General features: G+C 39.9%; 4 protein-coding genes across 4 annotated transcripts; 1 reads left to right on the forward strand and 3 right to left on the reverse strand.

Annotated features, from left to right (window-relative positions):
• Window positions 1–4236: 4236 nt before the first annotated feature.
• On the reverse strand, window positions 4237–4581 carry MELLADRAFT_33663 (uncharacterized protein; the record flags this gene model as incomplete). The annotated part of the gene is made up of 2 exons (XM_007406096.1): window positions 4237–4428; window positions 4501–4581. Coding segments are annotated over 2 exons (273 nt in total), but the record flags the coding sequence as incomplete, so codon positions are not given.
• A 2148-nt stretch (window positions 4582–6729) lies between these two features.
• Window positions 6730–8647, reverse strand: MELLADRAFT_103237 (uncharacterized protein; the record flags this gene model as incomplete). The annotated part of the gene is made up of 3 exons (XM_007406095.1): window positions 6730–7001; window positions 8265–8409; window positions 8447–8647. 3 exons carry the CDS (start codon window positions 8645–8647, stop codon window positions 6730–6732), a joined length of 618 nt encoding a protein of 205 aa, XP_007406157.1.
• Window positions 8648–16346: 7699 nt separating this feature from the next.
• On the forward strand, window positions 16347–17392 carry MELLADRAFT_103238 (uncharacterized protein; the record flags this gene model as incomplete). Its single annotated transcript, XM_007405970.1, has 2 exons — window positions 16347–16939; window positions 17365–17392. The coding sequence occupies 2 exons, from the start codon at window positions 16347–16349 to the stop codon at window positions 17390–17392; spliced, it is 621 nt and encodes a 206-aa protein (XP_007406032.1).
• Window positions 17393–20969: 3577 nt separating this feature from the next.
• MELLADRAFT_103239 (uncharacterized protein) lies at window positions 20970–22069 on the reverse strand (the record flags this gene model as incomplete). Its single annotated transcript, XM_007406094.1, has 3 exons — window positions 20970–20981; window positions 21410–21908; window positions 21987–22069. The coding sequence occupies 3 exons, from the start codon at window positions 22067–22069 to the stop codon at window positions 20970–20972; spliced, it is 594 nt and encodes a 197-aa protein (XP_007406156.1).
• Between the last annotated feature and the right edge of the window lie 154 nt (window positions 22070–22223).

The following is a 22223-nucleotide window of genomic DNA, read 5'->3' on the forward strand; positions in this document are numbered from 1 at the left end:
TTGGGAGTATGATTTGTCATAAAATGGTCTATCACTCCACACCTGAACCATAACACCCACACTACATATGTGTAGCAGGCTCAGTGAATATGTGGTTATCATGTACATACAGTTCTGCTCAGTTATCTGCTCATCAGGATAAGTTCTTCATATGTAATACATGCTGTAACTTCTTTCAGATTGAAAAAAGCTTCCAAAAGATTGACTACATACACTGACTCAATGTTTTGGTGTGATCTCATCAACTCAACTGCATGTAACACACTTTCTGTTACTAAGACATAGCTTCAACAATATTGCTTGAGCAGCTACAGAATGATATGTAGTAAATTTTTGGGAAAAAAATTCCAAAGTCGAAAAAGTTACATGTGGTATAACATGTGATTTATTTATTCTGATGGGCAAAAAACTGAGCAGACCTGTATGTACATGATAGACAACTATTGACTCAGCTTGCTGCGCATATGTAGTGTGGGTGAAATGGCTCAGGTGTGCAGTATTAGATTCTTTTATGAAAAACTGTACTATTAATCATTTTCCTCTTCCAAATTGGGGAAGTTGAATGATGTTTACAGTGATGAGGTCCCCTCATTTGCTGACAAGGATTGGTCAAAATCACCAAACGCAAACATATTTGCTTTGAGTGTAGTGGTCACGCATGGTGGGTTCAACAACAATGCCACACCAATCATGATGTGACTGCTTATACATATGTGATCCTTACCAAAACTAATTGGACGATGGGCGCACTCCACTGTGTTCAGTCTTACAATTATCTAGGAGACACGACAGGTACTTATTTCATGCTTAATCAATATCACGTGGAATTGGTTCTCGAGCTTTGTGATGGTGTAGTGGAGAGTGTTTGGGCGTCAGATGAGGTTCACCAGACCTCACCTTCAATAACGTATGACAAAGGTAGTGTTGCCATGCCGCCCAGGGACTCCCCAATCACACAGTTCAGATGCTCCTTGCAAATAAATGAAGCTTTGCTCAACCAGATTGAAGGTATGCTGAAGATAAGAGAAAGGAAATCAAGTAAGGAATGGGGCCTCTAAACGAAAAAGGTGGTCAAGTGTTACAAGCAAGAAGTCAATTTCAAACTGAGCAAGCTGTGACAACTTGAGTTATAAAGCTAAATGTTATGTAATCAAAGAATATGTGTGCCTTTGCAGGGTTGTTATAACTTCATTTCCATACCAATTTTGGCAATACATTTATGCAAGGTTGTTTTTCAAAATTTTGCTGGACTGGAGTGTGGTGTCTTGGTGTGCCCGTGTTTTGTTCATGTAGGTAATGACGTGGAAGGTCACTTTGTCCGACTTTGAATTGTTTGCCTGACGGGCAAGTTTGGGACTATGTAGTTTACTGTGAAAAAAATGTGAGGTTGATTTGTGGCATGACCCATCATTGTTGTTATCAAGTGGTTTTTGCAAGCAACATACTGTTTTGATTGCGGGTGAGGTGGCTGGATTGCAATGCATGGCTGGGGTCTCACTTGATCATGTTCTGGGACAGTGATTATTCACAGGATTTACACCTGTGGTCCAAAATTACGCTAGTTGACCCCAACCAATCAGACCACTTCCTCAAGGTGCAAATATCACCCTATAATATCTGAAACGTGAGTCTGGTTTGTTTTGATAATCATGCGTCTTATTTGAAGATGGCCACACTGAATACAGCTCCTGCTCAGCTCCTTCCGGTTGCAGTTCTTGGAATAGTGTTATCTTACTTCACAAGTCAATCCACTCCCAACTTTCCAATTGATATGAGCGCTGCGGACCAGGCTTTCTTTGATCATTTGACTGTGGTACGCTTGCTTAGCCTACACTTAGTCAGCAAGTCTTGGTCAACTGCGGTTATACCCCTTGCATACCAATCTCTACGGTTAAACCAACAATTCACGAGCATCGATTGGGCTAAAGCATTGAAGCACCTCAAAATCAATACCTGGATGACATACTTGCGCCGGCTTTGCTTTGATAACCTATTATGTCCAAGTTCACATCTTAATATTGATTCAGATAGTATATGTACAACATCACAGACTTTGGGCCTTGAGCTTGGGTATGGTGAAACGGATTACCTCATAATCTGGACTAGCCCTATCAGCGGCGGGCGCCGCACAGCTCTTGCTCTTCCACTTAAACACTTGCTGATATTCAGTACATTGTAACAAACCATACAGGTGCCATACATGGTCAGCTTGCATGATTGATCTTTCAGCCTGTAAATAAGTAGCCGTGTGATTACCTTGCATATGTTTAATTTGTCTCCTTTGTGATAGCATTGCCTCTGACCACTCCTTGACCCTCAAACATGAATGTTTCAATTTTTGTCTCATGGACTCCCTTATACTGGAATATTTGTAGCAACTCAAACCCATTTGGTGACACTGTGTTCTCACAACTCATCTCACACTTTCACATTGTGAAACCCAACCCCTGGGTTGTTCACCCTGAAGGCTAACAAACACAAGCAAACTAAATTGATAGTAAATGCAACAAAACAGATCTAGATTTTTCTATCTGATGTGACTATGATTGCTCTTGTGTTTGACAACTCATGTACATGCAAACATCATTATCTCCTGCAAAGAATGAATTAACCTGAAACCATTTCAGCTGTCTTGATTATCAGATTTGGTCATTTTATCCTGCAGGAGGTCAATTCAGATTGTTAGAGATGATTTGTTGGTCTGAGTAAACCGTGAGGTTGCTTAGCAACAATTCCTAATATCCACATTGAGAGACTTATCCCATAAACTCCAAAATTCTTGACTAAGACTGGATCTTCTACTTCAAGATTGTGCGTGAGGAAGACAATGTGTCCAACTAATTAAAGTTTTCTAAAAAATCCTTTTTCACTGACTATGTAAAGCCAATCCTTCAACAATAAATCCTGAATTGTCTTGACAATTTGAGTTGAATCCATCAATTAAAATCCTAACTAATGTTCCAATTGTAGGAAGATCTTCATCATTTAAAGGTCTTTCATTAACTTCTTCAGTAGCAGCAATTTGTAATTTAATTGAAGTTAAAGAAGCTGCAAACTTGATCAGATGAAATACATGATTATTGAATTTTGAAATAGCTAGAGACGTAAGATATTGATGGCCATTTGACCATTCATTGCAGATCAATTCTCTAATCAATTTATGATTAGTAGCTCCAGCCAAAAACCTAGAGATTTCAAAATCAATATTAAATTCAGTTGTTTTTGAAAGGTTTGATTCCAATTTCAACTTTGAAGAAGAAATATTAGATAAATCAATTGAGTGATCTAATCGATTGATCACATGATTTTTAGAAACCAATTCGAGTCCTAAATTAGGAGAGATTTGAATCGATCTTGAAGATCTTGAAGCAATGCAACAATCTGAAAGATTAACAGAATCTAATAAATCTGAAATTGAATTTGATAAAAAAAGTGGTAGATTGATCGGATGGGTTCAAGTGTAAGATTGCTAATGCGTTGTTTCATTTGAATTCGATGGATGTGTTTGATGAAGCTAATGATAATATTAAATTATGTACCATTCCTTTTAAATCGTTTGGAGGATTGTCTATGATAGATTGGATGCTTTTGTGCTTTGATTGTTTATAGAAACCCAAGAGAGGAAGCCAGTAAGCTTGGAGATCCATTAACATCCGCTTTCAGGCCTTCTCTCGCCAGACCACCATGAACATTATAAATTTTGTGTGATTCAAGAAGAAGGATATTACTACTGAGAGTAATATGAACTTTGTCGGAGACCAATCAAAACCAAAGAGCAGGAGATCGATCACAACATTGATAGCTTGTGATGGTGTTGTTAAATAATCACCTAAACCACATTATCCTATAGATACTACTTTCTAATTTGGCCTTTCTAACGTTTGATCAGACTGAATCAATTCTTCAAGTTGATGAATTGAAGCGTGATCGGTTCAAGGAAAGCAAGAGGTGTTTGACGGAAACCCTTCGATTAGAAGATTGCGGAGATGGACGTGAGATATACTGATACAGGTTTAGATGGTTAATAAACCTATTGATAATAATGGAGATCAACCTATATATTCAAAAATTAATAAATGAGTTAACTTCAAGATTAACCATTAAAAGAAAACATCCTTACCATGCATCATTTTCTCTAATTTGATTCCAATGCTTGCTCTACTGATCTTTTCCTGTAAAGCCATCTGTTTACAACAAAAGAACCACAAATCAATTAATTTTTTGAACAGATCCTTCTTAGATTATTTTGGGTGAGAATGGGATGAAGATCCTCACAGTGATTTGATCAGATTGAGCAGCTTGAATGATTTGATCACCAAATCGACTTGACAACATAATGCAATGTGATAATCTAACTGGATCATCTTGAAATGTTTCTAAAGAAGGTAAAGGTGTTCTAATCAGGCCATTCTTTAAATCTTCAAGCCCCTGAAATTTCAAAAAACGAATAGAATCAGTTCAAGATCAAGAATTGAAGAATGTATAAGGAAAAATAATTACTAATTCAGTGTGATCTTTGATTTGATCATTATGAATATTATAAAAAAACACATGGATCGTGATATCACGTCTCATTGCATCTTATTTTGGAGTACCAAACCTCTAATCAAACCAAACCCCCAAAAAGAAAAAGAACCATCAATTAAAAAAACTCAAAGAATCTCATAAATATCCAAAAACTGACAATATCACTTGGAATCCTAGAATCAAAATGATAAGATTTGTTTCTTAATTGACCAAAAACCTAATTCAAGATTCAAGAATTTACTTGTAGCCATTTCTAAATGTTTACTTCAATCTGGTCTTGCTTCAATAATTGCAACTTCACTTAAACTTGAATCTTTTTGATTTGAATGACTTGGAATGTGATTTGAAAAATGTTAAGCAAATCGAGGTCCAGTTCATGATGAGATTGCTAAATCTAAATCATTTCATTCGGCACCTAATAACTTTTAAAAAGCAATCATATTTCTATTATTATTAGAGTTGATGATCAAGTTAAAGATTGATATGAAAATGATCCATACCTTATCCCTTGCCCAACCACCTGCTATTCCAACTTCTAATAAATCTTGAATGATTTGATGATCTTTTAAATGTTTTACACAATCTTTTAGCAGTTAATTTAATTTCAGTTCTGAAGAGTTTAAGCGAAGCAAATGATGAATTGGTTTTGTAGATTGTTTTTGTTTTGATAAATAAGTTTAATGAATCATTGAATGTGGTTTGAAGTTGAATGATAAGATTGACGACCTGATCTGATTCTTCATCATAAACAGGTTGATTGACTCAAAATTCGAAATTTAAATCTGACCAAAGTCAAGAATTACACATTGTAAACGTATACACATTTTCAACTTCAGCCTACTTCAGTCTGAGCAGCTCTCCTGAACGGTTTGAAATCAGGAGAGAAGCAATATAAGAATGGGGATTCCAAACGATTGAGAAAAATAACTGTGGAAGAGACTCGTCCTGAGTACTGTTTCCGCCTCAGTATACGGACTGAGAACAAGCAAATGGGAAGCAGAAGTGAAGAGATGGTCAGTTTGAAGTGATCCTTAAATTGATCAATTGAAATCTTACTTGTGCCATGATACAATTTGATTGAGTTAGTTGCAAATTATGAAATCTTGTTGATGATAGTATGGATAGTGTTTTTGATTTTCTGGAAAATATACTGTTGAGATTCTCATTTACTAATTTTTTTGTTGAATCAACCTGAAAGAACTTGTTTTGCAACATAAATCCCACAAAAGATTGGATACATCACTAGCTTAGAGTGCTTATTGCTTTGGTTCACCAGCTTAAGGTGTTTATGTTTAGAATCTGGGTCACTGCCACTTCTACAACACCTCTCTTTTGTGTGTCACCCATACAATGTGGATGCTATGAGCAATTTCTGTCATGCTCAAGGAGGTAATATCAAGTCCTTGGAATACAAACCTCACAACTATTGCAAACATCCTATGAGAGTGATATTGTCTGTGCAAAATCATCTTGAGACACTGTTTGTAGACTCTCTTCCAGACTACCTCCCGCATGAGGTATGCAATGCCTGCTTTCCAAAACTCAATATAATCAAATGTATTGATTCATCCTCAATGGTACCAGATGTTGGATGGTTGCAATGGAGTTTCTTTGGGAACATAAAGGTTTTGATCACACATTATATTGCTTCATGGGAGTATTGGCAAAGGATCCTCAGAGACCTACATAGTGTTTGCTTTGTGAAACCCAAAGGTTTCAAAGATATCATTTTCATATATCATGATGCTTCAAACATGGTTGATGTGTATCTGTCTGAAGGTTATGTGGTGCATGCCATAAGGTGTCATTTCCAAACTGGGTTGACACGTGCCAAGGAATCAGTCAGCCAGCTTATGCTCAAGGAATAACAGCTGCGCTTTTTATAACGCTAACACTTTGATCAATACAGGAATTGTAGAAATGGGTGGTATAGAGACTTGCGCTTTGGTCTGGGTTGGGAAGCGTGGGAGCTGTGGATAATGATTGATTTCAGGGTGGGAAATATTGGAGGGCAAGATTATCTTGGGGTCACGCCTGGGTTTCTATGTTTACTACGATTGATAGCGAGTTTGATGCTGTAACATGATGTTCTGATATCATTTGAGCAGCAGATTTTGTTTACTGATTTGGATGTGAGCCTGCTTTGGTGAACATCGGTGTTTGAAAATCATGAGAGCCGCTCAACCCCATTGAGCCAATGTGCTAGTCTCCTTGTAAATCTTCATCCAAATTCAAATGGTTTCCACTTGATTCCCCGATGCTTCCAGTTTCAGATCTAGATTTTGCAGCGCAATCATGATGTGATTGGGTGGATGAAGCATTTGAAGAAAATTTGAAGTCAGATCCACTCCCAAGAACACCATCATGGCTTAATGGGACTTCTCCAAGTTTGCCTAGCGTTAAATGATGTTCAACTACTGGGTAAATACCATTGCCAATATCCAGCCCCTGTTGCTTCTGCAGACCCTTCCCCCCTGTATCAATCTGAAGGTAAGTGTGTGAAAGGTCATGCAGAAGACCCAAAATCAAACAATGCATGATGTCAAAAGTAGCAAAGTCCAGGGGTTGCCAATAAGGTAGATCATACAAAGCTGAATGACGGGCACCCCATCCCTTCACAAGTTTATTCTGGAGCTTGGGAGTCTGTGCTACTATCCATTTAATGGCCAGTCTTTTGTGCACATTGTGCTTGACTGCATTGACGTAATACAAAGTGATAAAACACTTAGAACAAAAGTATATTGATTGATGTCCAGAGAAACTGGAAATTTCCTTCATTGCAGGTACATTGGCAAGAAGATACCACACAGCAACAGTAATTACACATCTGCTTGGGTGGTGGGAATTTGTGCTGAAACAAATGCTGTTGCATAGATCCGTGAGCTCAGAAATAAGTGGTTTTAATATGAAGTTCATCTTTTCACTATCTGGTTCTCTTCGGCTAGGGGTGATCCCGTGAACAAACATGTTTTCAGCTTGGTATCAATTGTCAGGAGGTAGATTGAAACAGATTAGTAACATCAATCCAGCAGAATGTTTGCGCCCTTGTTTGGATCCATACGGGTCAAACCAGTTTCAATAGAATCTGAAAACTAGGTTGCCAGACTTTTGTGTAAAGACTTGCCCATTCTTTTTGAATGGTTTCCAAAGAGTCCCATCCCATATGTCTTGCAAGGTCTCTTCAGGTGGAAGTGTTTGGTTGAGTGAGCTGTCAAGATGAGTTTCAAAAGATGTATAATGCAGCATTCAAGCTAGCCATTCAACAAAACCTTGGCAATATAAGATTTTGCAGGGACGGATGGTGTCGGACTTTTTGATGGGCGGTTTGTAAATCTGGGCATCACATTTGGTTTAGATAACTTTGTGGTGGAGAAGCAAGAGTTATTGCAATGGGCCTTCACCGGTATTTTTTCTGGTGGTCCATGGAGCGCAAAACACACTTCACAAGAGAGGGTTTGTATCACCGGGGCTTCAAGATGGAAAAATCTCAAAATTCTGGCAAGAGAGAGAGGTATATCTTCCCAGACAGGTGGTGTTTTTGGGTCAATTGAGGTAAGGGATGTCTTCACTTTCAGCCGCTCCAATTGCAGTGCAGTGTGCCACAATGCAAATGTAGTGGTTGCAGATAAGGTGGTCATTCAACACCTGGATCATAGATTGAACACAAGTGGGGTGCTGCAGCAGTCTTTTGGGTGTATAGAATCCTTGGGAGTTAAATTCAAGTGTGTGAGGTGTACTCGCCATTAATCGTGGATTCCTTTGACGAGGGTGAGGTTTGAAAAGCTGAGATGCAGACGTCACCTCTGGAGCATCATCCAAATGTGGAGGTTTGCGGGTTTCTGGAATAGTAAGTGTCAAGGCTAGGTAATGAAGTTGAAGCCACTAAAGTTGAGGTGGGTGTTTCAAGAGAAGGTACTACAAGAGGTGTGTCTGTGTTCAAAATCGAAGCAGTTCCTTCATTGATAGCCAACTGAGCATTAGAGGCATTCAGATGTTTCTGAAAGTTGGTACAATGGAACCAACAACCAGTGTGAGTCTGACCACATTTTTCAAATTGTCTTGTTGACCATCCTAGAGCTACACATGTGCAGCACATGTGATTGGGTCCAAGATAAGCCATTTGGAAGATGACAATGATGATCAAAGTGGAAGGTGAGATATTTACATACAACTAATTCATTAAAGGTAGACTCCCATTCAGACTCTCTTAGTAAGGTGTGAGTTGAGGAAAAATCAAAGCTAAAGTGTGATTTGTCCATGTTTAATTTCCAATGTTGGTGTCGCTTATGCAGGTGAAGTAGGTGATTATCATCCATCCGAAACAGGGTTTTGAAGCAAAACCCATGTTTGAGGGAAGTCATTCAAGCAGCCAAGTGGAGCATGTAAAGCTGGTTGGTTCAATTGATTGTGCACAAATGATCAAACATTGTGATTGTAAGACACGGTTCTTTGTTTGATGTTCAAGAGTTGACAAAAAGAAAGATTGTAAGGGAATGATACTAATAGTCATCCTCAAGCTTAGGTGACCATGAGAAGCTACTGTCTGATTTTCAATTGTACTTCCAATCACAAGAATGGTGATTGTAAGCAGATGGTAGTACTCCATTGAAACAAAATGACGTCATGAGTCCAATGACTCATGGCTTGAATTGTACATTTATTTGTCAAAGATTAGGACAACCATCACTTGGCGGTTGCTTGAAACATTCAACCTGATATTTTGCATCAGGATGATGTGAATTGAAAGACTTTTGGAGAATGTTTCAAACACGTTTGAAAAACAGAAAACAAATGGAATGAAATGAAGTGGGAAGAAAAGAAGCAAAGGTAAAACCTCTTGAAACTCTAATCACAGCAACCTTGAAGTTGACGTACTCATGACTTGTATTTATGTATTCCAAAAGTATGTACAACTATTCACAATTCTCATCACTTTGGTCAGTAGAACATAAAAATAAAACATGATATAATGACAGATATATACAACTTGAGGTCATATATATGTAACAAAACACTATCCACTTTGGCACCACTCTCCACTAGCTGGGAACTCTAAACTCCATGTCACTATGACCAGCTCCAAAGGGGATAATAAAGATTAGAATTTGAGATACAAAACAACTGAAGTTCATAATGATGGGCATACTCGATGTTAGTGCTTTGAGGGACATGATTCACATCATGGTCAAACCACTGGCCTCTTTGCAGGCCAGGCTGACACGGGACTTGAACACTCTCATGGCATCCTCAATGGCTTGCAGAACATCAATGGGGTTTGCATAATTCAATGCCAATTCTGCCATTACCAAACCATCTTGAAGGTCCACCCAGGCCTGAGAAAGCAATGAAGCTTGTAAACCTTTTAGAGGGAACCAATCAAGATCAGGACTGGGGGGGTAGATGCCTCTCTCTCCACTAATTCTTTGCCAACCATTGTGGAAATCAACATATTATGTTTATTACTTTTATTTCTCTAAACTCATAGTTTTAGTTTCTTGTTTGGTTATTTCATCTGGATAAACATCATCTTATTCAATTCAAGACCACCATTACATTAAACACCTAAACCAAGTAATAAAATGGAAGGGTTCATGATAAGAAAAGGTTGTGATAAAACTAAAAAAATTGAAAATGATTTAAAAGATAATTATGATTAAGAAAACACTGAAGAGAAATAAAAGAAGAAGAAGAGATAAATTGAAAAAAATGAATTTACAAATCAAATTAAAAAAAATCAATCTAAAAGACAAAGAACAAAGGTAGCATCAGAGTAAGAAAGAATAAACAGATGATTGATTAGTGTATAGAAGATGAAATCAAATGAAAACAAAGAAGAGACTTACAAATTGATCAATCCAAAAGACAAAGAACAAACCTATAATCGAAAATAAGATGAAAGAGAACCAAATGATCAATTAGTTGTAGAAGGAATTAAACTAAACAACAATGAAAGAAGGAATTAGAAAAGAATTTACAGGTTTGCACTTAGAAATGAAAATCAATTGATCCAGAAAGAAGAGAACAGATTAGGATCAGAATAAGATGAAATGAAAGAAAAAAAGATGAATCATTAGTTATTAGTAGATGAGAGAACTAAAAGAAGAGGAAGAAGATAGGAAGATGAACATAGATTTACCAATTTAAAACCTAGAAATGAACCTCAAAATTGAATTGAGAGATCTAAAACTCAGAAAGCATCAATAGATGAAAACTAAAGGATAAAAGACGAACAAATGATGAGTTAGTACATATAAGGATCAATCAAGATCAAATTTAAGGAGTACCAAGAGTAAATCAAGAGGAGATCCAAGGAGACAGTGGTTGGAGTGGTTAGGATGAGATGGAAGGATTTGTAGCTGAATAGATGAAGTGAGGCTGCAATTGAGTTGTGGGTTTAAAAGGAAAGGGAGTCTTTTGATTTGGAGGGGGTTTGTTTGTCCATCTAGAAGTGTTAGTTTTGTATTTTTTGTTTATCAAGTTGAAGTGATAGTGTTGTGGTTTTTTTTAAAGAGTTATTTTAAAAAAGATGGTTATTGAGAATTTATTAGCTTTAAACCCTTACAAAGGTAATATTTTTAGTATTATCATGAAGGACAGCACTATTAGGCGCCCGCTTTGAAAAACCCAACGCCCGGTTGTCGGATAGTCAACTGCTTGCCGCCCGCTTTTTGTTCAAAGCGGGCAGTCTTGTATTTTTCGAACTGGGCAGAATTTCAAATGAATTTCAAATTTTGAAATTGAAACTTTGAACAAAAGCTTCTTTTGAGAGCGATGAAGCTCTGCAGGAAGTCGCTTATTGCTTATGCTATGCGAGCTTGGCTCCGCACTCCCAGATGCGAAGATAGACCACATAATATCTTTTTATTTCTACCTAACTCACATTTGAGCCTCATCAATCAAACCGTGTTTTTGTTTTGAAAGAAAATAACAGTTGAACACAAGCTGAGCACACAACGTAAAGTAGTGAGAGTCCCAGAAACAAATTCCAGTGCGAGAAAAGAGGAAAATAGACAATTAATGATGGAAGAACAAAATAAATCAACGTTTCTGATCTTCAGTCCACTTATCCAACTGATCTTGATAATGCTCACTCCAACTAGGTATTTCAGTAGTTTTGAGCATCGCTGGGTTGCGACTGTAGACTTCTGGAAAAGGAAGAGACGCTTTCGGCCCCAAAGTGACAAAGTGATTGCTATTGACAAACGCAAGTACAATTGGATTGTGATTGTTCGGTGGTGTCCGATAAGGGAAAAAGGTGTGGCAATGCACCTTCCGTGGATCCAATAGTATCATTAGACGATTGTATGCGCTTGCAATGATATAACCCAGATAGGGCATTCACAACCAGAACTCTTCACCACATTTCGCTTCCTTGTGATCCAGTCGCACCCGGAGATCTTGAATCACTTCCGCCGCGAACGACTGTCTTTTTTGAGTGGGTCCGGTCGATGGAGGAGCTAATAGGTGTTCATGGTCTTGAGCATGGGACGAAAGCTCAGCTAGTAATCTCTGTCTAACATCCAGATACAAATGTTCAGAAAAGGGGCCAATCGTGTCTGCAATGGCGTAGTATCCACAATTCCCAAACGCCGGGGGATTAAAAGAAGATTCGACGTGCAATACCATGGATGCAGGCAGTTCCATTAAGATTTTTGGATCTGGAGGACAATCAAGTGCGCCTTCGTCTTCATCAATTTGGTCTTCTTCAGCTGAGAAAACCGCTGACCCAAAGGCTCGGCTTGCTTCAAGGGTTTGTTTGACCTTGGGATCACTCCTTGGCAGTTGTAAATCTTTGGCAATGAGCATCAATGTGACTTCTGTAACCAGCACACGTTGAAGGAGGTATTCAGGCGGAAAGGGGGCTGATTTGCTGACATCTAAGATAGTGTTGGCATGTTCAGACAAGAAAATGTCGGACAATGTCTTCATGATCACTGCAAATCCTTTTTGGCCATAACTGTTGCGTCCAGGAGAAAGTCAGTCTCCATTGTGTTCAGTGAGGAACAATCTGACTCACTAGCCAGGCTTCTCAACCTCAAACCCTTTGAACTTTCCACTCAGACTAAACATGGACCTTCCCTTGATTTTCCATTTCGCCTGCTCAGCAACTAGAAAACTTGAAGTTTCTTTTTGGTCAATGAGATCCCAAAGGTATTTTGAATGGTTTTGTATGCGCCTATAAGAGAATAATACGTTTAAGAAAAAGGTCAGTTAAATGAAAGTAAACAAACAGGGTGTGTCAAAATTCCATACTCTTGAAGCAATATAAAGTCTATTTTTGTCGGCCATCCCTCACAGATTCCAAAGGGTATAACGTCCACTTTGGCCTGATGGAGAGCACAGAAAGACACTTTTTGAGGGAACTAGAGATGAGTCCGGAGTTTGCAACGGTCAGCAACATCCTCAAAGAATACCAGACACTAAGTCAAACTCACAGGTAGGTCCAAGGCATTTGGGTGGCCAGCTCCTTTGCGGATGTTTGGCAAAGCCAAAAGAGTGGCTTTCAGCTTCAAAAGCCTCTTGGATGGAGCTGACGGAAGCGGCTCATTGCAAAATGGGCATAAGTTGTCATTGTCCTCGGTGTCTGAGCTTCCAATGCTACTGTCACTGCTACTGTCGCTATTGTCAGCATCAGTAGCATCAGAAGCTAGGCCAACGCTGCTGCTGTCCAACATCACAACCACATTTGATGTTGGAGGTTGCACAGCTGAAAGCAGGGGCGGTGAGTTGCCGGTTTCTATACGAACCGATAAGTCGGCGGTGTTTGGACATCTGTTTGCGCAATGTCCTGCCTCTTTGCAATGGCTGCATTTGTATACATGTTTTGCTGCTTCATTTAAGTGAGTAGGAGGTTGATTTTGAGAAACACACCCCCTGAGATTGTTATCTTTGGGATCTTTACTTGTTAATTCGTGGATTGGTTGAGATAAAGCAACTTTAGAAACCTTGGACGATTGATTTGATTGAGATCGCAAGCCAGTTGAGAAAGTAGTTGAACCGGCAGACGGTAGCTGAGAAGTGGATTGAGCCAGTTGGGAGTTTTGAGCCTGTGATGTTGATTGAGTCGGCTGAGAGGTGAGTAGCTTGGCAGGCTTGTGTTCATCTTCACTGGACTGGCTTTCGACGTTGGAAGCTAGGTCGTCCTTCTGCACAGGACACTTCCTCCGATTGTGCCCGTGCTGGTGACAGTAGCCACATGTAGGACCGTGAGCTTTCTTGGCGGTGTGTTGTAATTCTTTTGCTTCCCGCTGAGATTCTTCTATCTCCTCCTCCTCGAATTGAGATTTCCAACGTGTTTCCTTTTGAGAGCCTCCCAGTCCTACTCGTTTGTTGTTCTTGGGCCTTCCCCGGTTTTGGAACTTGACTTCAGCGTTGGAAATCGGAATCAACGAGTACCTGCCAGTTTTGAGTTTACCAACCTCTTTGTAAATCTTGCGGAGGGCGTGTTCAGGTGAGTCAATCAGGCGATTCAGCTGGTTCGATACCACTTTCTTGAGCTTGTCATGAGTACCAGGAGGAGGTTGAAGAGATAAGTGCCATTGTTGGTGGAACATAGTAGGTGATATAAAATCCAATTCTTCCAAAACACATGCCAGATCGTGAGAACAAGGCATGCCCCATACACCACGGAACGTCTTTGTACATGGCCTGTTAACTGCCTCGGAGATGTTCTCATACTGCACCTTGACTTTCAACAATGCAAAATGAGAGATAACACCATTGAGTTCTTGAAACAAATGAGGCAGTCCATGGAGAGTCTTTTGGCTCTCCACCCCAGTAAAAACTGTAATTTCTTGGTATTGAGAATCACCAGCTCTTTTGAATGCTTTGAAACAACCAATAAAATCATTGTTACTTCCATGTAAAAATTATTTAAGTCAATTGTGACCACCTTCCACTCAAGAAGTAGATGAGTTGCCAAAATGAGGCGAATCCAAGGTATAAAGAGCTACAAATTTGTCAGCTCGGTAGAGCCATGTTTTATCCAAGTAATCCCAGATGTTGTGTTGTTCAGCAATGTTTTTAACCGCGGAAATATTCTCTTTGTATTCTTCAGTGGTGGTGCTTTGAAACAAACGGTTCCAAAGTTTCAGGAACTTGGTCCACTTGGCGCTTTTGAATTTCTTCTTGCAGTTTTTAGCCACGTTATGGTTTATGTGCCATATGCACAGAAGGTGCCTCGAAGCATGAAAAACTTTAGCAATCACGTTGTATAATGCCAGCTCCACGTCAGTGCAAAAAGTCTCCGGAAGTGGGATGGTGGGGTCGGTTGTGTCGCTGTTGCCATTGAAGACAACTGATTTGAGTTGCTCAAGAGCCCAAATGTATCGGTCCTCCACCTTGGAATGCATGAAACAAAGTGCAATCGTAAATGTTTTGTGAGTGTTGGTCGTTCCGACAATGTGAAGCAGTGGGAGATTGAAGCGGTTAGTTTTGTAAGTGCAGTCGAGACCAATGACCGTTGGAAAACACCAAGCTAGATCAATACCCTCGGGGCTAGCCATAAAGAGTGATTGAAGCGTGCCATTGTCAGACGTTGTAGTTTGAAAGGCCCATTTGCTTTTGGAAATCAAGTCAAATAGACCTTGTATGGGAGTACGACCACCTAATCACGCGTCCCGTTGATGATCAAGCGCATTTCGAATATCCCTTACCAAGGGTTCTGATCCGGGTGCAAAATTGATGAGGCCCTGGATCTGACCAGCAGTACAACCAGCTGAGTGCAGGAGCTTGATTTGATGTAACACCTCAGGGGGAAAGTTTCGGAGAGGTAATTCAGTGATATTTTGAAAGGACATTTTGTCATCTTAGTTGAAGTTTGGCGGACCTTAGCCACAGATTTGGAGGACCGACTACGGAAGACAAGAGGCGAGGTGTCCGCCAACCAATTTTTTGTTTTTTGTTTTTTGTTTTTTGTCTTTGGAGCTTTTCCCTTGGACTAGCCTCCTATGTAAACTACATATATGTAATCACATACTGTAGTCCTGTAAACCCCATAAAGACATTTCAAATCTTCCTAGATTCAAAAGATGCAAAGCGATTGCACTCTGTACAACAAGCTGGATAATCATTAGGTCAAAATCCACATGTCTCATCAAATTAGCTTTAGGTTAAAGTGGAAAGAGTATTTATTGCCAAGCCTCTTGCTCTTCCGCCACGTTCATCAACTCCAATCAACTTCACTTCACCCCAAACAAAAGCATAGAGTGAGACTGTTACCGTGTGGCCTAAGTTAAAAAATTATGACACAGGCCCCTTTGACAGCATCTATGCTTTTATTTTTATTGGGCAATGATTCAATGCGATTTTGGATATCCTATGGCAATCAAGTTCATATAGACCTTTTTACCACACAATAAATGTGATAGTTCCATACACTTCTATGAGATGTTGTGATAGTTGTTTACACTTCAAAAGACTTGCTAGACTCAAGTGCCTTTGAAAAAACACACAAAGGGTAGAATTTTGGAAGGAATTAGTATGTCAAGGTGAATGGTCAACAGCTTGACATCCCTATTGTTAATTTAAATGAATGTTAGTTGAACTCATGAGCAAGTGAGAAAGCCAAGACAAGCTAACTAAGCATGGTTGAGTCACATGATTAATTATTTTCTTGTTCAATTGTGGAATGAGAAGATCTATGCTTTTCCGTTATCTTTTCACCTTTTCTCTTCACCTATGAAGTCATTCTAGTCATTTTATTACGGCCATTTATCAGCACTCAGATTTCTATAATTTTCCAATAAAATTACCGCTACAAATTATTGAACATGAACCATCAATTGGTATGTGAAGGCTGTGGCAATTGCTTAACCAGGATGACAACATCCACATGTGGTCAATGCCAGTGGATGGCAAAGAATCCCAAATCTGGAACTTGTCAAACACCTCAGTGTTCAGGTTGTGAAAGATGTTATCCATTTCTTCGCAAATCTCAATGCCAATTATGTAAGGAAAGTAATAATGTTCAACATTCTGAACCGCCAGTACGCGCTCTGCTTTCAAATCAAATACCTGGGACCTTGGCAACTCCAGCTTTGACTCCAATATCAAACACACCTTCAACCGCATCTAGCCTTCCACAAGAGTTTTTTCAGGCTGGATTACTCAGTCAACCAGAACTCAATAACCAGCCTAACTCTTTAGCAATCCAACGTTTAAACTCACAGGTCAAATTCCCTGTTCCTTATAGCTCTCGCTCCTCAGAACTTTCAAACTCTCAACTCCAAAGTTCTTTTCGTTCATCTCAGTCTGTAAGGCAAACTATTGGTCAGACTAAAGGCAGGAAAAAGAAGGAAAACAAGGAGGATGTGGAGGAGGAAAGTCCTGAAATGGAAATCTCAATCACGTTTACTTACCTAAGTGGAATTGGCAAGTCCAAGACTGCTGCAAATGCTCTCATGCCTCAAAAGTTCAAGATCGACTTAAAGAGCTCAAGTTGGTTTTGGAATCTTGGGTGGGATGTCTACAAACACTATCAAAATGAAGCTACTAAGTCGGGTTTTCCATTGAAGGAGGAGCGGTTGAAGAAGAGATTATGTCCACTTCCCGCAGAATTTTCATCTACCTACTGTATCCTGGCAGAAAAGGGGATACCAATCTCACAAGCGGAAATGGAATCAAAGCTCCTTTGTGCTCAGAAGATTAGAAAGCTTGATAAGGAAAAGTACAGCTTAATCTTCAACATGCAGAGATACATTGCCAGTATTAAAGAATCATCATCTGATTACAAGTCTGATAAACCTTCCCAGACTGAAAAGCTCAAGCATGCATCTGATTCATCTGATGAAGATAATGTAAAGGATAGTGACGATGATTCTTTTTCTGAAAATCAAGTCCAACCTCTCAAAAAGAGCCGAACTGATCTCAACAAAGATCTTGCTAAGAAGTCACTCAATCAATCCCACGAGGTGCTTCCATCTGAACCTCCGAAATTCTTTGATGAGGAACAAGCCGAAAATGAAGAATTAGATCAATTGGAAGGAAGCTTACAGCATGAATCTGGAACACTGACCATAGCCAAGCACCATGTCCTTGTGGCAGTTGCCCAATGACGAGCGCACACAAACCTCCATTGAGGCACAAAGGCGACTCGTGTGCGGTCGTTGATGAGCAAACACCACACAGGCATGGTGAAGTCTCCCAAAACTCGGAAAGGCAACAAGAGTGACAAGAGTGACAACAAGAATGAGAATGGTGAGGACAGACAAGACAAAGTAAGTTGTCCTTTTGATCTGTATCAATTTCAGACAAAGTGCGTTTCTGACTTCTTTTCACTGTTTTTGCAAGAAATCTGCTTCTTCCAAGAGCATTGGATTAGTGAATCCTGTAAAAATACCTGGCCCCTCCAAGCTTCACGATTTTTTGGTGGGACAATTGATTGATGATGAATGTGAGTATTTTAAGTTTATCAAGTGAGCGTAAGTTCACAATTTTTCTGATGTTGCCACTTCTAGCAAACTCTCTAGAAAGCTTTGGTGATACGCACACTTTGGGTGGTACCCACAAGATGATCCTTACTTACCCCCCTCGGACAATCTTGAATTGGGATGAAGGATGGCTCCTGTTCTTCACCACTAAGAATAATGAAGCTGTATTCAAACCAGTACCGGTCTCCTATCATGTGAATACAGAATCACACATTGTATCTGGCCAAAACATGGCGTGCTACAAAGCAGAACTTATCCTTGGCAATGAGGTTCATCATGTTGTAGCCAAGCAGAATCCATCCAACGACTGTCCCCTGTTGTATTATATGGGTCAAGTACAGTTATATGTGCATGCAGAGGCTGCTATTGAGAGGTTCAAAACAAAGGTTTTGGGTAGCGAAAATTTCACTGAGTTTGAAAAGGATCTTGTCAAGAACTTGAGGGTATGTTCCTTTTGTATCATCATCCAGCTTGGTCATATTGTAGCTGATTATAAATCCAACTATTGCATTGTATGTTCTGACTATTCCACAAAGATTGTGAAACATTGGGTTGTTCAACAGGTTGGCACTGAAAGCACTGATTTCATGGATAACAATGGCTCCAAATTCTGGCTTTTCAAGGAAAAACTTTCAGGAGATTATGTCAAATATGTTGGGAATGATGACTTCACCATCAAAGTAGAAGGCAACCAGCTTCATGAAATGCTTCATGCATTTACACATTTTGAATTGCAACATAATCTTGGCCGTTCTGTTGTCTGTGACTTACAGGGAGTCGGTACCACACTTACTGACCCAGCAGTGATTGATCTTGAGTAAGTGGATAGGATCAAATTTCTGCTCTTGTGTTTTTTATCCGGACTGATTGATATTGAAAACTTGGACACAGCAAATCATTTGGGGCGGGCAATACAAACTACAGCGGCCTCAAGATCTTAATATCAGAGCACAAGGAGGATGAATGGTGCACAAATTTAGGCCTCAAGTCTGTGGGAATCTGGAAATCTGAGCTCCACAAGTAGACACATTATTACTTGATTATTGATACTTCAATCACTGTTTCAAAACTTTACATTTGAATCTTCATTACAATTTGTACAAACTGTTTCACTATCAAAGCCAAAGTGTTTCCCCCTAAATGAAATCGTTAAAAGATATTCATGAAATAAACAAATTCACATATAAATTTGGTAGAACTGAAAAACTTGGTTTTGCTTTCATGTGATTGATCAATAGCCAAGAAAAAATGAGAAAAACTGAATTGACTGAGTCTGTACCATTAGCTCTTGCTAATCGATCTGGAAAGTTAAGACTTGCTTATTTATAGTATTCAACAATTGTACTCAAAGCTCGTCTTCATCATTCAGAAAACCTGCTAAATCCAAGTCTACTTCAATAAGCCTTAACAAAGGTAAAACCCGATGAAAAACAATCCATATGTTGTTGAGGCTGATCTGTTCTTTTTGTACATTTAATCAATGAAGTAAGGTTGATACTTGGAGTGCAAACTGGGGAGGAGAAACTTGTAGAAGGATTTCACGGTCGGGGTATTGATCATCAATGATGTCCTGAATGGCCTCTTGAGGTACAGACGTGAGTCCTTGGGTGCCACCGTAGTTTTGTGGTGAGTAGAAACACGTATCTGGGGCCACTCCAGTCGGAAGGTGTGAGTTCTGGTTTTTACAGGTCCGGTAATTGTTCTTTGTCTCCATGAAAGAGTTCAAAACACGTTGAACCAGAGGTATCCAGAGGTACCAAAAGAGAGCCCTACAAGCAATGACTTTGTATAATCCAGTTAGAAAGGATAACAAAATGAAAAATTCAGTCCTCAAAACACTCACTTCTGGATTGGGTCTTTTGGATTGTAAATGTCAGTGTCAATTGCTAATTCGATCTCTTCTCGCAAGGTTGTATTCTTGGCTCACATAAGTTGCTGCCAAAGTGACTCGATCTTCTGGTTGTGTGGTGATGTTGTGTAGTGATGATGTTTTAAGGCTTCTTCCACAGGCTTGCCACAGTAAATGTGAGCCATCAAAGCTCGAAATGTTGCCATGTCCCCAGTCTTGGTCTAGTGGTTGGTTGACGTCCTAGCTGGAAAGCCTCCGAGAGCTGAGACAAGTTCTAAATAATAAAGACCAACAACCCTGGGGTTGTTATTGGTTTGTCCAACACAAAGACTAAGAACTTTCCTTGACCAAGCATCAATAAACCCATTTATACAGATACCATAAGGCTTCAATTTATCATGCCCGTCACTAGCCCAAAGGTGATTGGGACCTGGGACATGAAGAACCGTTGCTTGAGACAACCATGACTGCAAAGCTCAACCCCTTCTGGATCAATGAGACACATTAGGTGATAGACTGTATCACGGTTGATTCAAATGTGATGATTGACAGCAAGGTTTTGCTGCATACACCAATAGCCAGCATTTCGATCTTCGCCCTTGATCGCTTCTAGTAAGATATCCACCAACTGCTGGACAGTAACATGAACTTGTTGTAAATCATTGCGACACCAGTTAATTCCCATCTCCTTTGACATTGTTTGTATGTTGTGCATTTTGATTGGGATGTCATAAGTATCATTGATTGCACACTTAGCTTCCAAGCTCGTCTTTCCCAGAGGGAAGTATTGTTTTAGTAAAGGGCGAGCTCGGTCCTTCTGATCTGTTGTCAGTGGTGGAGGGGTATTGGTGAGTTCAAAATACTGGAGAACACGCTGCAGGGTTTGCCACCGCGTGTCAATATTGTGATCTATTTGAAGGTGGATGATCATAGAAGCCTGTGAAAGATGTTCTTGACAATGGTTGATAAGAATTGGTTCAAGGATTTCATCCTGAACTTCATTGATCTGCACCATAATGTGGTGTTGAGGTGAATCAAGTAGAGGACTGAGAGGTGTTATGCTGGGTGACAGAGTAGAGTGATGAACAGAGAAACTGCCAAGTGACGGTTGAGGCATATTATGGGGTTTGAAGGACTACAGTATGTGATTACATATATTTAGTTTACATAGCAGGCTAGTCCAAGGGAGAGGTTCCGAAGACAAAGAACAAAAAACAAAAAACAAAGAATTGGTCGGCGGACACCTCGCCTCTCGTCTTCCGTAACCGACCCAGGGAACATCTGTAGTATATTTGCACTTTTTGATGATGATGGGTTTTGTAACTCTTGATTGAAATACTGTACCCTTGATGCCGGGCAATGGCATCCACGTACATCATTGCACTGGCCATGGGGACAAATTTCTTGTTGAAGGCGGGAGGTTGCATAAGTTGAATTGGTTCCACTCCTGATAGCAGGTCATCGTTAGTTTTTTTAAAGACAAATAGAATCATATGATGAGCTACTTACCAATAGGTGGCCAATCCTGGTCTTGCTCAGCATAGAGATCAATAAAGTCTCCTTCATCTATGTCCAGAGCGTCATCTTCTTGAGGACTACGAACTTCAGGAAGCTGGCCAACAGTGATACTTGGGCCTGGTATGTTCAAGCTGGAAGCGGAAGCCGTGGGTTCATTGTGCTGTTTGACTGGTTCAATAAGGACCGTTGTTTGAACGTTGGCCTGTTCAATTGGTGTTGGTATGATTGCCTGGCTGATGCTTCCGTTGCCCATTCCTATAGGTACTTCGGCGGATTGGATCAAATCTCTATCACTAGGTTCTTCAGCTGATTGAGTCACATCTTGTGGATCCTCGGCTATTTGAAATGAGTTTGGTCTGATAGTTGGATGAGGGTAAATCATCAAATGTGGACGATGTTGAAAGAGCAGGGGCAACTGGAATCCGTTTGTCATCGAGTATGGTTGGTATCGTGGGTCATATTGCACAGGTGGATATGCTGGTGGTGTGTACGGGTATTGGAAAGCATGAGGTGCGTAACGTTCAGCATTGGAATGGTCAGGTGCCACATGTGAGTTTTCAACATTTGTAGACAAGGTTCTGTGACTGTGGATGGAACTCTGAGATGGAAAAGGTGGCCAGTAGTAGGGCGGGTACATGAAGGGTTGCATATGACAATCTTACGATTGAATTGACATTGATGCTTGTCCTTGAGGTAATGAATCGAGAGGAGCTTTGCCTGTCATGGGGAAAGTTGGTTGAGCCATTGGGATGATGTGGGATACGGTGTTGATGGGTTGTTGGATGGTGAAGACAATTTGATTGATGTGATTATCAGGAGTCAGGCGAGAGACCGTCAAAGTCCAGTACGCCTGCACGGTTATGAAGTTTTTTAGTGTCAGCCACGGTAGGGTCGGTGAC

The sequence above is a fragment of the Melampsora larici-populina genome (genome assembly GCF_000204055.1).
Source record: "Melampsora larici-populina 98AG31 unplaced genomic scaffold MELLAscaffold_5, whole genome shotgun sequence".
NCBI classification, from domain to species: domain Eukaryota; kingdom Fungi; phylum Basidiomycota; class Pucciniomycetes; order Pucciniales; family Melampsoraceae; genus Melampsora; species Melampsora laricis-populina.